The following is a 13,090-nucleotide window of genomic DNA, read 5'->3' as shown; positions in this document are numbered from 1 at the left end:
AATTTTTTTTTTTATTGACTTATAGATTACTTTTTTCTTTTTTATTATATATTTTTTAATTAGTTTAAGTCACATCATAATGTGTAATTTTAACTGTAATAAATGGCAGAGTTTTAGTGGAGCATCTCTAATGAACTAAACTAAACCCCCAAGCTGGAAACAGCCCTGATTGAAACAATCAGTAGTAGCTGGTGGGCTTAACAGGAAGTGGGCCCCCTAAAAGTTCACTTTAAGGCCCCAGAAAACTTTGGACCGGCTCTGTTGAAACAAAATTCAGCGCACTAAGAACTATTATGAACCAGAATATGATTTATAAGTCTTTGTAGTTGTCATTGCAGCGTCCCTCAACAATAATTGTCTGCATTTTACTCGTCAACTAGAAGACGAAGCTCGTGGTCTCAGATGTTGAATGAAGACTGCACACGTTTGTGCTTTCTCGTTCTGAACCCCCCGTTTGTTTTTATCTCTAACCCAGGTTTGAGAAACATCTGAGGTAAAATTAGAGGTAAAGGGTGACGTCTGTTCAACATGAAACAAATAACTTCCCCAAGAGCTCTGTGAATATGTGGTGTGTTTGGTGTATGTGTGTGTGTGTGTGTGTGTGTGTTTGGGGATTCCGTCAATGTGTTTTACATTTAATAAAATATACCAATTAAAATTATAACAATCATATATATAAACATCTTTTGTTGTTTTTTTTAAAGATTTTCTTTCTAAATAAAAAATCAAAACAAACGGACATTTGAAACAGTGTACACACCATTGTTGCCTCTGCAAACTCTCCTTCTTTGCTTCTTTGCTAACGTCATTGACAAGCTGACAGCTAAATCAGCCACACTGCATAAACACAAAATCTTACCAAGTATTTTTTAGTTTCTAGTGCAAACATCTTAGTACACTTGAAATAAGACTAAACTTTGTCACAAGTAGCTTTTCAGCAAGATATATGAGCTTGTTTTATGTCAATAATTCCTTAATACTGATTTTAAAAAAGTACTAGTTCCACAGGCAGGTTATTTAACTTATAACAGGAAAAATGTCTTTATTATAAGTGTTAAAATCTGCCAGTTGAACTAGTACCTTTTTATCAATATTAAGGATTTATTGTCTTAAAACAAGCTCCTATACACTGTAGAGCTGAAATTAATAATTGGATTAATCGTAATGAATCAATTAATCATTAACTAATTTAGTAACTGATTAATCATTAACTTGAGTATACAGACTCTAAAACATGCCGTTTGCTGAAACAGCAACGCACTCAGAGCAGTAATTAAGCCAAACCTGTACACAAAATATATACATTTTGCATTGAAGATAAAAAAATCTTCTGTCTGTAAAGATGTTCTACTCAGAACTCCTCAAGTTTTAGTTTCAATTGATTGAAGTGCTGTGAAATGTCTTAATAGTTTTTGCTATCCAGTTAGTAATCCGTTAATAAAACAGTAACAATAATAAACAAATTAGCCCTACAATCATTTGTTTATTGGCATTTTATGTATATGTATTATTGTATAAAATGAGCTTAAGTGGTTAAATAAAAAATCTGCACAATGTACCAACTGTTTTATATGATTATTTGATTAAATAGAATAAATGTTTACTAAGCTGATGATTAGTTGCAGCTCTAGAGTAACTGCATGTTTAGTTAGCGGAGAGTGTTAGCGCTATATATATGTGGCTGCTGGCGGCTAATGACGCTGGAAAATATAAAAAATTAGCAGATTAAAAAAATGTTTTAAAGGGCAATTTCGCTGTTTTTTAAAGATTTGAACCCGTGGATTATTATTTCATTTTGTTAAAAGTAATTTGACACTCATGAAATCTGAAATGCCTTTACTAAGAGCACATGAAATATATTTTTAAGAATGTTTTTGACATTGACATCTAAATAAACACAATAAGCCTCTTTGGCTTGGTCAATGTTTTTATAACCCAATTAATTGTAAGAATAATCGATTACTAAAATAATTGTTAGCTGCAGACATAATATCATGCTGAAATGTTACTTGTAAGTTAGTTTGTCTTATTTTAAAGTTGAACTTTTATGCTTTAGGATATGAACTTTATAAAACATGTTCATTATATTTTCTCCACAAAATCATTCTTCGATAATGTGATTTTAGTCTGGCCAGTTCTTCTGCTCAAAATGAGTTGTTTTATGGACAACTTTAAATCCAAGCAAGCTGCTGCTAGCCACGCCCACTAAATCAACTTTTACTATCGCACGTGAAAATGGCTGCAATTATTTGACCATACAAACATCTTTGAAAAGCAGAAGTAGGGCCTCCTACACAACCAACAGGAATGTGGCAAGTGGTTTCTGAATAGCACGTCAGCAACAAAACATTTCTGTTTTCCAGTAACCATTCGTGCTCGAGTTGGCGTTGCTAGGTGATGGGCTGGGGTTGCTAGGTAACACCCGTCAAATGGAGGTTTTTGAAAGGATTCATTTTCCAGACACCGAAAAACGGCTGGGTGTTTTCTTTTTAAGCGCCTGGGTTGTTTTTTGAAGTAGTACAAGTAGAAAAACCAAGTAAGTGTACTAAGATATTTGCAGTAAAAACCAGACAACAAAAAAAAAACACACTTGGTGAGATTTGGTGTTTTTGCAGTGCGCTCCCCCAGTGAATCCACTACGAAGGCTCCAGATGACTCCCAGAGAGCCCAGTCAGAGTGCAGAGCACCTGGACCGTCGAGGAAGGCCCCCGGCTGAAAAGAGAAAGAGCTGAAATCAGTGGAAAGCTGCGGGGCTTTGGAGGACCGCCGTCGGGTGCTCGGTTCCACCCGGTCCAGGGAAGCCCTCCAGCCCCTCAGCCTGGCCTCATCGGACCGCTTTGTGCTTCCCCCCGCAGCAGCCGCACCTCTCCCCGCATCGCAGGCAGGCGCGCAGAGGCAGGTAGCAGCACATGCAGGGCACGAAGAGCGACAGGGCCAGCAGGGCCAACCAGCGGGCGCAGCAGAGTGGGTGTGGGTGGCCCCCCATTGAGTCATCGCACGAACAGGGCTCCCAGAACTCTCCCTCCGAGTCCGACATGCAGTGGTACAGCAGGCTCTCCGCGCACCACACACAGGTCCACTGGCGGAGGCAGTGCAACGCCGGGTCGGGGGCGTCCCTGCAGCGGCCCCGCCCGTTCTCCGAGGCGCTGAACACTGAGCGGCAGTAGACACAGCGAGACGAGCACGACGACGACGCCTGGGGGCACGGGCTGTCATCGTCGGGCGAGATGGCACCCGGATCGCTGCCGCCGGCCCCGCCTCTCTTACGAGTCCGGGAGGCGTGGATGCAGCAGGGGGACGGCGAGCCTTTGCCGGGCTCCTGCGGCGAGCCGGCACCTGAGGACACTCCGGACACGGCGTTGGGCATGGACATGCAGGTGGGGGACGACGAGGACAGGCGCTGGGAGGCTTTGCTGTCCAGGCTCACGGTGACCTCGCAGCCGGCCGGCCCCACGCCCGCCAGGTCCTTCTCGAAGCGAACCACGCACAGCTCCGACTTGTCCTGCAGGCTCCCGCCGCCGCCAACCACCACGCCGCCCGTCAGGCCCCCAACCATAGTCCTGGTCGCACCGGCGCGTCTGTAATCCTCGTAACCCCGAGAACCCCACAGGTCCTTGCAAGGGTCCACGCTGCGCAGATCTCCTTCCTCCAGCAGCGAAATGGTGGGCGACAGCGGGGATAGAGGGGACGAGGCCGGAGGCCCCACAGGAGGAGTGGGTGGAGCAGGAGGCGGTGGCGGAGGCGCCGGCGGGTTCAAAACGGTGGTCATTTGAGAGAGCTGGTGCTGTCCCGGCCTGGTGTGGATCTGTGGAGTCAAGTTTATTTGTTCAACGTGCTTTGTACCAGCAGCTAATCAAGAAACAAACAATAATTAAATTTTTCCAAATTATCAAGCCAAGACGCATCAGACACATTGATCACTTCCTGCTACAAATGTGTGCAAAGATTGACGATAGTCCGCTAACACAATTCCATTAAATAAAGATTGTAATTTAAATCACACTGCATAAGTTTATTCATCCAATAAGTCATTAAAAACACGTAGCACCGCCATCATCCTCCTCCTTCTTCCACTTCTTTCTTCTTGTGTAGCGTTTTATTGGTAGCTTATCATCTCTGTCTATTAACACCATTAACTGAACTGAGGTCCAGCCACAAACTTAACTAATTCTATATCTTCAACACCCTTATTTAACAAAAATAAATACATATGTAAATATATTAAATTCTCTCAGCTAACCTTGTGTCTTTTGGATATTTTATAAGTGCTTTAACTACGCAGTCTGATTGTGGCTTCCCTAATATCTACCACTTCCTGTTGTCTTCTTTGTCTTTTCCACCAGTGGTAACATCCGGTTGTTGATCATGTGATGCAAAATAACTGTTTTCCATTGCAGTTTTGCAAAATACACAAATTTAAATACAGCCAAAAAAACATCTCATCCTAACTTTTTGTCAAAAAACATTTGTTTTTTGAAAAATTATTTTCAAAATTCCAATTTGCGGAATTATGTGTTCAATGAAAACACAGCTAATCTTCCATTTCCTACTAATCAAATCAACTCTAGACTAGTGGGGTTTTAGCTTTGATTTAAAGGAAGTGAGTGTTTCAGCTGTTTTGCAGTTTTCTGGAAGTTTGTTCCAGGTTTGGCGTGCATAGAAGCTGAATGCTGCTTCTCCTCCTTTGGTTCTGGGGATGCAGCGCAGAACCAGAACCAGAAGACCTGAGAGGTCTGGAATGTTGATACATCATCAGCAGATCTTTAAGCCGTTCAGTGATTTATAAGCTAACATCCGTATTTTAAAGTCTATTCTCTGAGCTACAGGGAGTCGGTGTAGTGCAGAGGGTGTAGGGTTACACAGTGAGTCAGGAACATGATGTACTGCAGCTCTGGATGTAGAAGGTTTCCATCTGAGGAAACTCAAAACTGCCTGAGATGTCCCTCTGAGGCATCGGTTTCTGATCCTGGTCTGTAGGACACAATGTCCTGATGGAGTTTGGTGCAGAAGTCTTGAGTCATCCCTCATGTTTTGATGCTCTGCTTCCAGGAAGAGAGACTTTCCTTTAGGCCTAGTCCACACATAATCTAGGAAAATTAATAAACTTTTATGCGTTTTGGCCATTCATCCGCAAAAAAAATATTATTGATAAAAACTAACCAAAATGGAGACTCAATATTTATGTTTACGTATATAAACATAAATATATTGAGATCGTGCGACCAATAATGCCCCAAAATATCCAATTAAAAAAAAAAAAAGACGTTTTTTGACCAAAAGTTGACGTAGCTTTTTCAGCTGTGTCAGCATTAGACTGTTTCGCAAAACTGCAAGAGAAACATTTTTCGCATCACATCATACAAGTCACGTGATCAACAGTTGACTGTTGATCTACACATTCTAGTTTCTTATGATCCGCCATAATAGAAAAGATGATGAATAAGAAGAAACGTATTTACTTGTGATTTTAATCGCTTTTCTTATTTATTGCGAAATTGTGTTTTTTCGACATTAGCGGAATAGCCACATAGTTTTGTGTACATTTGCAGCAGAGGAACGAGCCAAAACGTGGTTGTGAAGAAGAAAGTTTGTCTTTTATCTACCTGAGCAGGTGTGTGAGTGGTGACGGCATGGCTGGATCCAAAGCTGAACTCTTCGGGCCGCACGAAGCAGGTGGAGGAGGACTCGCTTGTCACTATGGTGATCGGCTTGGGAAGCATCTCCTTTCTGCTGTTTGACGACGACTCGCTTCCTGTATGGGACTGGCAGAGTTTGGGCGTCACGCGCATGCGCGATACTTACTTACCAAAACGTAGTAAGTACGTAAATATTGAGATTCATATTTACTTTTAAAAAAATATTTAGGCATGCAAAGTACAATCTATATTTTCTAATATCAGCCATCACTGTGTTATTTTCTGAGTGCTTTTACAGAATCTTGTAACTTCCTGAAATAACCACATGGTGATGTATTGACATATTGATCCATTCTGCTTCAAAACGTCTACAACACATAAAATTCAATTAAAAAAAAATTGTTTTCATTTTTTCTTTGCTATTCAAAAATATAAACACTCAAATAAAGTAGATGTACTCAAAACATTTACTTAAATACAGCAGTCAAGTAAGTGTTGCTGTCGGATACTGCAAAATAATCAGCGAACCAAAATACTCACAGCTTGACCATCGTCTTCAGTGTCCGCCTCTTCTGGCGTGGACGACGATGGAGAGTCAGAGCCTGGATGAAAAGGAGAAGCTGGACGGTTTGTTCAAAAGTAAAACAATGAAAACGTTGGTGTCTGTGCAGGTGTACCTCTGTCGAGTTTGTCTAAGACGGTCTGCAGCCCTTTTTCAAAGGAGATGGCGTCGGCAGGACTCTGGAACGTAAGACCGAACTTCCGATCCTCGACTCTCCAGTGATGGAAGATGGGATTCACCTTATTGTACACCAGCCCCCTCTGGACCGCGCACTCCAGCACTGGCTGCAGACGCAAACAGCAAGGGTCAGAGGTCAGATTGAGCTCAGCGTGCATAAGTGGGTTCTGCATAAGAGGTTTTAACAAATTATAAACAGAAGATGTGAATGTAGTTAGATTTAGTTTATTTATATCAAACATTTTCACATTCACAATTCAAATATCGTGATAAATATTTAGATAACCGTTTGCAAAGGACATAGGCAGAAGTGTAAACTTATTTAATCCTACCCCCTTTCTTTTGTCACGTTATTCTTTATTTAAATAAAAAATTTGTATGTAAAAATAAGCAGTTAACAAACAAAATTGTTTCACAACAGAAAGATAAAGTATCCAAGTGGATTCTTTCAGTCAAACACAAATCTACCAAAAACAAACTGTTTTATGGGAATGGAGTCGATTTCACTTCGTTCCTTCCATCAACATTGATTCCTCCACCAAATAACTATTTAAAGGGGAAGTGTTATAATTTTTCCAGACATAACGCAATTTCATAGCAAAATCAAGAAACTATGTTAACTTAAGTTGTTAAAAAAATGCTACATATATCATTGTAGCTTAAGCTGCGCCTCAAAGGCGGGGCTAGGTCCACCCAAGCCTTTTGCGCAGCTGAATGGTTGCCATGGAGATTAAAAGATTTTTTTCAAACATACATGAAAGAATCAAGGCAACACTCCAGGTGTGTTTTAATTATGGAATAACATTATAACATGAGGTAAATATCAAAAACAGTAGATTTTACATGATACTGCCCCTTTAAGAATTTTATTCAGAATGGATGGATACTAAGTGGGCTTGAATTCAAAACAGGTTTGTTGTTTGGGACCCATTTGGTTGCCTGAATCCAAGTCCTTCCTCTGGAAACTCTATGGAGGTCTTAGCTACAAATTGATTCCAGTTTAGCTTCCATGTGGGTCCCAACTTTCTCCCGTAGTTGTCCTAAATCCACCCTATACGAGTAATTACCTTACTCTAACGGCGAAGCATGTGGCTTTGGTTATTACATCTTGAAACTAGAGATCAGGCTGAAATGTAGGTGCAGTGATGGACTCTGAACCTTCAGAGCCACATAAAGACAGTTACAAAGTCGACCTTCTATCACCTCAAGAGCATTTCCAGGATTAGGGGACTAATTTTTCAGCATTAGAGAAACTCATCCATGAGTTTATCTTTAGTCGCATTGATTACTGCAACAGTGTCTTTTTAGATTTGCCTAAGCTGCAGCTGATTCAGAACGCTGCTGCTGGTGTTCTGACTAAAACCAGGAAGTTAGAGCACATCATCCAGTTCTAAAGCCCCAAACTGGTTTCCTGTAGCTCAGAGAATAGAGTTTAAAATACTGCTGCTAGTTTATAAATCACTGAACGGTTTTGCAGCACAATACATTAAAGATCTGCTGCTGTTGTCATAGCAACCTTCCAGACCTCTCAGGTCTTCTGGTTCTGGCCTGCATTCCCAGAACCAGAACCAAAAGAGAAGCAGCATTCAGCTTCTACACACCACAAATCTGGAACAATTTAAAGAAAACTGCAAAACAGCTGAAACACTGAGTTCCTTTAAGTCAAGGTTTCATTTGATTAACATAAATGCAATTATGTGGTTTTCCTTTGACCACATAATCACACAAATTACATTGTTTTTCATATTAAATTACTGATGGTTTGATCAGTCATTTGCCAATTACTTTTTTACTCTACTTTTTATTTTTACTTCAGTAAAAATATGTTGTAGTGCTACTCTTGGCTGCCCAACCCGCATCTGAATGTCACTACAGTCTCGAAGTCAGGGGTGTCCAAATATTTTGTCGTTTTGAACCAAAATTTTTGACTCAAAATGAGTCATTGGTCAACAAACCCCCAAAGTAAAATCAAGCAAATAGCAAAATTTAATGTTTAATTTATTGTACATAAAAAACTTAAAATGGATTATTATGACCATATATTAGGGCCATTGTAAAAATAAATAAATAAATAAATAAATAAATAAATAATAATAATAATAATAATAATAATAATAATAAATATTCATTTCCACCTAAAACTTCAGAAATGTAGTAATTTCAAAATTCTTCCAGAAAAAAATGTTTGGACATTTAAAATTCAGAATTTCTTTTTTCTTTTTTTTTTCCTTTTTTTTTTTCTTTTTTAGAAAAATTCTGGGATTAATCTAAAAATTTCTGAGTTTTGGAGTAAAGAATTTACTCCTTTTTTCCTCTACAAAGACTTTAATTTGCTATTGTGGATTCTGCGTTTTCACTGTATTAAAAAGGCATCTAGTTTTCAGTTTATTTTGAACTCAATTGAATAACTTATTTTCAATAATAATTTCAGAATCTGGTTCACTTTCTGTCAAAACGCTTCCTATTTTTACTCAAGTTTAATAAAAAAAAATAAAGCTGATTTGGGTGCAGCAAATTTGGCTTTTCAGGAAAAGTCTCTGGATAAACGTGGTTTTACCTTTTGTAAAGACAAATAATTTGTAAGAAAATCATTTTAAAACTCTCCGCCTGCATCTGTTGGCCAAATATGTTTCATTTTTGAACTGCAGTTAGGGACCACACAAAATCACTCTGAGGGCTACAAATGGGCCGCGGGCCACACCTTGGACACCCCTGCTTTATGCGGCGTTGACGTGGCTCCGTAACACACGCACACACTCACTGCTCGGTCGCGCAGGCGCTCTCCTCGGATGATGTACTCCCTGCGCCCCCTGCCGTCGAGGCTCCGTCCCTTGCATATGACCACGTGACTGAGCCCGCCTCCTCCGAGGGGCACCCAACCGCCACTGGAGTCATCACGTGTCATCACCACCGCACGAACACGCACACTGGCGGGAAACAGAGCACAAAGCGCTGATTAGACAGTAATAAACGCTTAAAAACAGTTTTAGAAATGTTGAAATTACATACAGTATATATTTTATTAGGTTAGATACTTGTTTTGTTTTGATGCTAAAGCTAACTTCAGCGCTACTTTTTTTTTTTTTTTTTTTTACATAAATTCCCAACTCTAGTTAGTACTTTGCATTGTTATTTTGCAATAGCCAAAATATTAATGCTGCCAATAAGAACAAAGGCATATTTGGGCTATTTTTGATAGAAAACAAACAGAAAGAAAGGAGGAGTACATTTCTACCAAAAAACTCCTACGTTTTGAGATTTTCCTCAGAAATTTACAGACATTTATGAGCTCCAAAAATGTACAATTTACAAGAAAAAACTGAATTTTTTAGCTTAATTTCAGAAAATTAAGCTAAAATTTTATTTAAACATTTGTAGCTCAGAACATTTCTTTACATATTTTGTATTTCTTGTCTGATGCTGTTTGGGGAAACATTTGGGAGCTGCTGTTTAAGATAATCAAAATTACTTTAAATGAAGAAAAACACGTTTTGGTCGAGCTGAAATACATTCACTGACAGGAAGAGGTAACTAAACAAAAAAATGACCAAATTTGGGCATTAAGAAACAAACAGCTCTGCAGGAAATCTTCAATCTCAGCTCTAGAAACTAAGCTGTGTGTAGTTAGTTTCACGTTTCATGTGTTTAATTTAAGACAGAAACAATAAAAAAGATGTTCAACACCAACAGGAAGCTGGACAAGAAGGACAGGAAGTGCTAAAACCCTTATTTTCCATGTCACATCCTGCTCCTCTGGAAGTCATCAACAATTTTTTATGATCCATAGATTTCATTTCTTTAACAGCTGAACATTTCCTTTATTTAATATGTTCATTTTCAGATAAACCGCTATGGTTACACAGTTCTTTTCTTTCTCACACTTTTATCTTTGATCTACATATATGTAGGTCTACACTGCTCAGGCTTTAAAGGTGAAAAAATTTAACAAATGAGATAAATGATTTTTCCAGATCTAATGTGACATCTATCCAATAAAATTCTACAGAAAAACAAACAAATCAGTTATAAAATGTGAAAAAACTGCAATAATCTGTTTAAAGTTTTAAGCTAATATTGTTTTTTTCCACCTTTTTGAATAAATTTCAGATTTCTCCACAGAAGATTGGAGCAAATTCTGGAAATGTCCAAATTGGTAGTTTCTCCAATTTCTTGATGTAAAGCTGAAACAGGAACTGGGCGTGGAGGAATCCAAGATACCGACAGAAACATTTTTTTAAAAATTGGTTATTACCTACATTTTAGAAACACAAGACAGAACCAGAAAACGTCCAGAGTAAAATCTCCCAGAAGATTCTGATGAAACCAAACTCAAACTTTGAACCACAACTGTAAAACAAAACATCACCAAGCAGATTTAAACGTGTCAGAAAATTAGAAGCGTCTCCTGAAGAATCAGAAATTTTGGTCATTTATTGAGACTAACTGTAGATTTGGGATGCTGACACAATAAAAACTGTGTTTATAACAACGTATTATTTTATAGAGACAGGCTTTTGTAATCAGATTCTTTTTTTTTTACATCTTTCCCTCATGACTTCCAGCTGTTTTATGAAAAACAGAATTAAATTGATATATTTCTCCCTTTAAAAGCAGCCGAAACATTTTCCTAATTTCTTATGCTTGCAAAGGCAGCACTCACAGCTGCAGTTTAAAGCTGAATCACTGCAAAAACACAAAATCTTACAAAGTAAGTTTAGTTTCTAGTGCAAATATCTTGGTTACGTGAAATAAGATGAAACTAACTCATAAGTAACTTTTAAGCAAGAAACAGGAGATTATTTTAACAGAATAGGTCTTTAATACTGATGAAAAAGTTCTGGTTCTCTGCAGATTATTTCATTTATAACTCGGGAAAAATTCATTTTTATAAGTGAAATAATCTGCCAGAACTTTTTCATCAATATTAAGAGTTATTTACTTAAAATAAACTCCTATATCTTGCTGAAAAGTTATTAAAAGTTAGTTTTGTCTAATTTCAAGTAATTAGCATATTTGTACTAGAAAATAGACAGAAATACTTGATAAGATTTTGTGTTTTTGCAGTGATCTATAAATGCTGTTTATGATTTTTTTAAATAAACTGTCAGTTTCTTTGTTTCACCGGATTTGAGTTTGAAGTGCTTTGCTTCACTCAGAAATGTGTAATTTAAGCTTAAAAACGTCATTCAGGAAACAGTGTTTATAAGACAAAAACAGCATTTATAAACGAAGCTGCTTATGAACTGAAGATCAAATATAGACAGGAAGAGATGTTTTAATAATGTGAATCCATAGAAAACAAGCTGGTTTTAACCAAGTTTTTACAGAAATGGACCCAAAATCAACTCAAGATTTTTACAGGACCGGTCCACCTTTAAAGAAATCAAGTAAAACATACATATACAAAGCTCTGGAGAACATTAAGAGAAAACTTAAGGTTATCATTTTGTCTGATTTTACTCTTTATAGCTGTATGAAATGAACGTTGTTCTTTTATTCTACGAACTAACAACATTTCTCCGAGATTGATAACAAAAATATTGTATTCATTTGCAGAAAATGAGGGAAATAAGCAGAGCTTTCAGACCTCAAATAATGCAAAGAAAACAAGTTCATATTCATTTAGAAACAACAATGCTGATGTTTTAACTCAGGAAGAATTCAGAAATCAGTATCTGGTGGAAGAACCAGGAGGTTTTCAGTGCAGTGGGCTCTTAAATGTATATATATATATATATATATATATATATATATATATATATATATATATATATATATATATATAATATTTATTTATATACCAAATTATTTCCAAAGCATGTCATTCTTTTTGGGTGCTTAACTGGATGCTTTTTTATTTTCCCAAATTAAACTAACAAATTTAAAGAAAAAATCTTGCAATTTACATATTTTTAAATTGCTGTTGTTGAACACTCACGTTTTACGGTGCACATAAATCCTGAAACAGTTGAATAATACCAATAAAACACGTACCCATGGGGATTTCTGTATGAATGAAGATGCAACATGGTAGCATTCACACAAAGAGCTGCTGGATTTCTGTCTGTGTTGCTTTAAAGGGCCTCCAAGTGCATTTTCTCCTCATTCTGACGCGTTATTTTTACCCCCAACCCGCTAAAAAAACACAATAATCTGTAACAAACAGGCTGAGAAATGTGGAAGCAAATGGACAGAGAGTCCGCCGAGGAGGACGGGACTGGGAGGAGGGAGGAAGAATGAGTGTTTCCCACATAGAGACGTATCAATGAACGCACCCATTCGACATCAGAGGCCCAGGCATTCTTGCAAAGCGACAAAAATAAATAAATAAAAGAGCAGCACACTCGCCATTCGGATGAATAATTCAGAGCCGCATTTCCCCCAACATATGAATGAAATCCACGCAGAAATTCATCATTTTTTCCTCCATATTCTCACATCTCATTTGTTTTTATTTGATTGTTATTTCTTAATTGTTGCAGTTGTTCTGTCTCCATTCCGCCCCTGCTGCGCGGACTCATTAACACACCCCGATATTATGTTATATGTTTTTATGAATGGGACTGGGCTTCGTGTTCGCACTGCGCCTTCAGACATGCAGCAGAAATAACGGCGATAATCACAAGAATAACAACAGTAGAAGCAACAAGAGTCGGGCCTAAAGGTGGAAACGAGAGAAGGATCCGAAGGAGAAATGAAAAGAGAAGAACGAGTG

The 13,090-nt window shown here is 38.1% G+C and overlaps 1 protein-coding gene across 1 annotated transcript; it reads right to left on the bottom strand.

The window, feature by feature from the left end:
* Positions 1-1,353: 1,353 nt before the first annotated feature.
* spred3 (sprouty related EVH1 domain containing 3) lies at positions 1,354-12,373 on the bottom strand. Its single transcript, XM_088012108.1, has 6 exons — positions 12,370-12,373; positions 9,137-9,327; positions 6,314-6,482; positions 6,177-6,238; positions 5,604-5,762; positions 1,354-3,805 (listed from the first exon to the last, which is right to left on the bottom strand). The coding sequence occupies exons 1-6, from the start codon at positions 12,371-12,373 to the stop codon at positions 2,825-2,827; spliced, it is 1,566 nt and encodes a 521-aa protein (XP_087868234.1). The 3' UTR covers positions 1,354-2,824.
* Positions 12,374-13,090: the final 717 nt, after the last annotated feature.

Source organism: Poecilia mexicana, unplaced genomic scaffold (assembly GCF_051168715.1).
Source record: "Poecilia mexicana isolate PSO_F unplaced genomic scaffold, ASM5116871v1 scaffold_13, whole genome shotgun sequence".
Lineage (NCBI taxonomy): Eukaryota > Metazoa > Chordata > Actinopteri > Cyprinodontiformes > Poeciliidae > Poecilia > Poecilia mexicana.
This window is presented reverse-complemented; position numbering and strand designations above follow the sequence as displayed.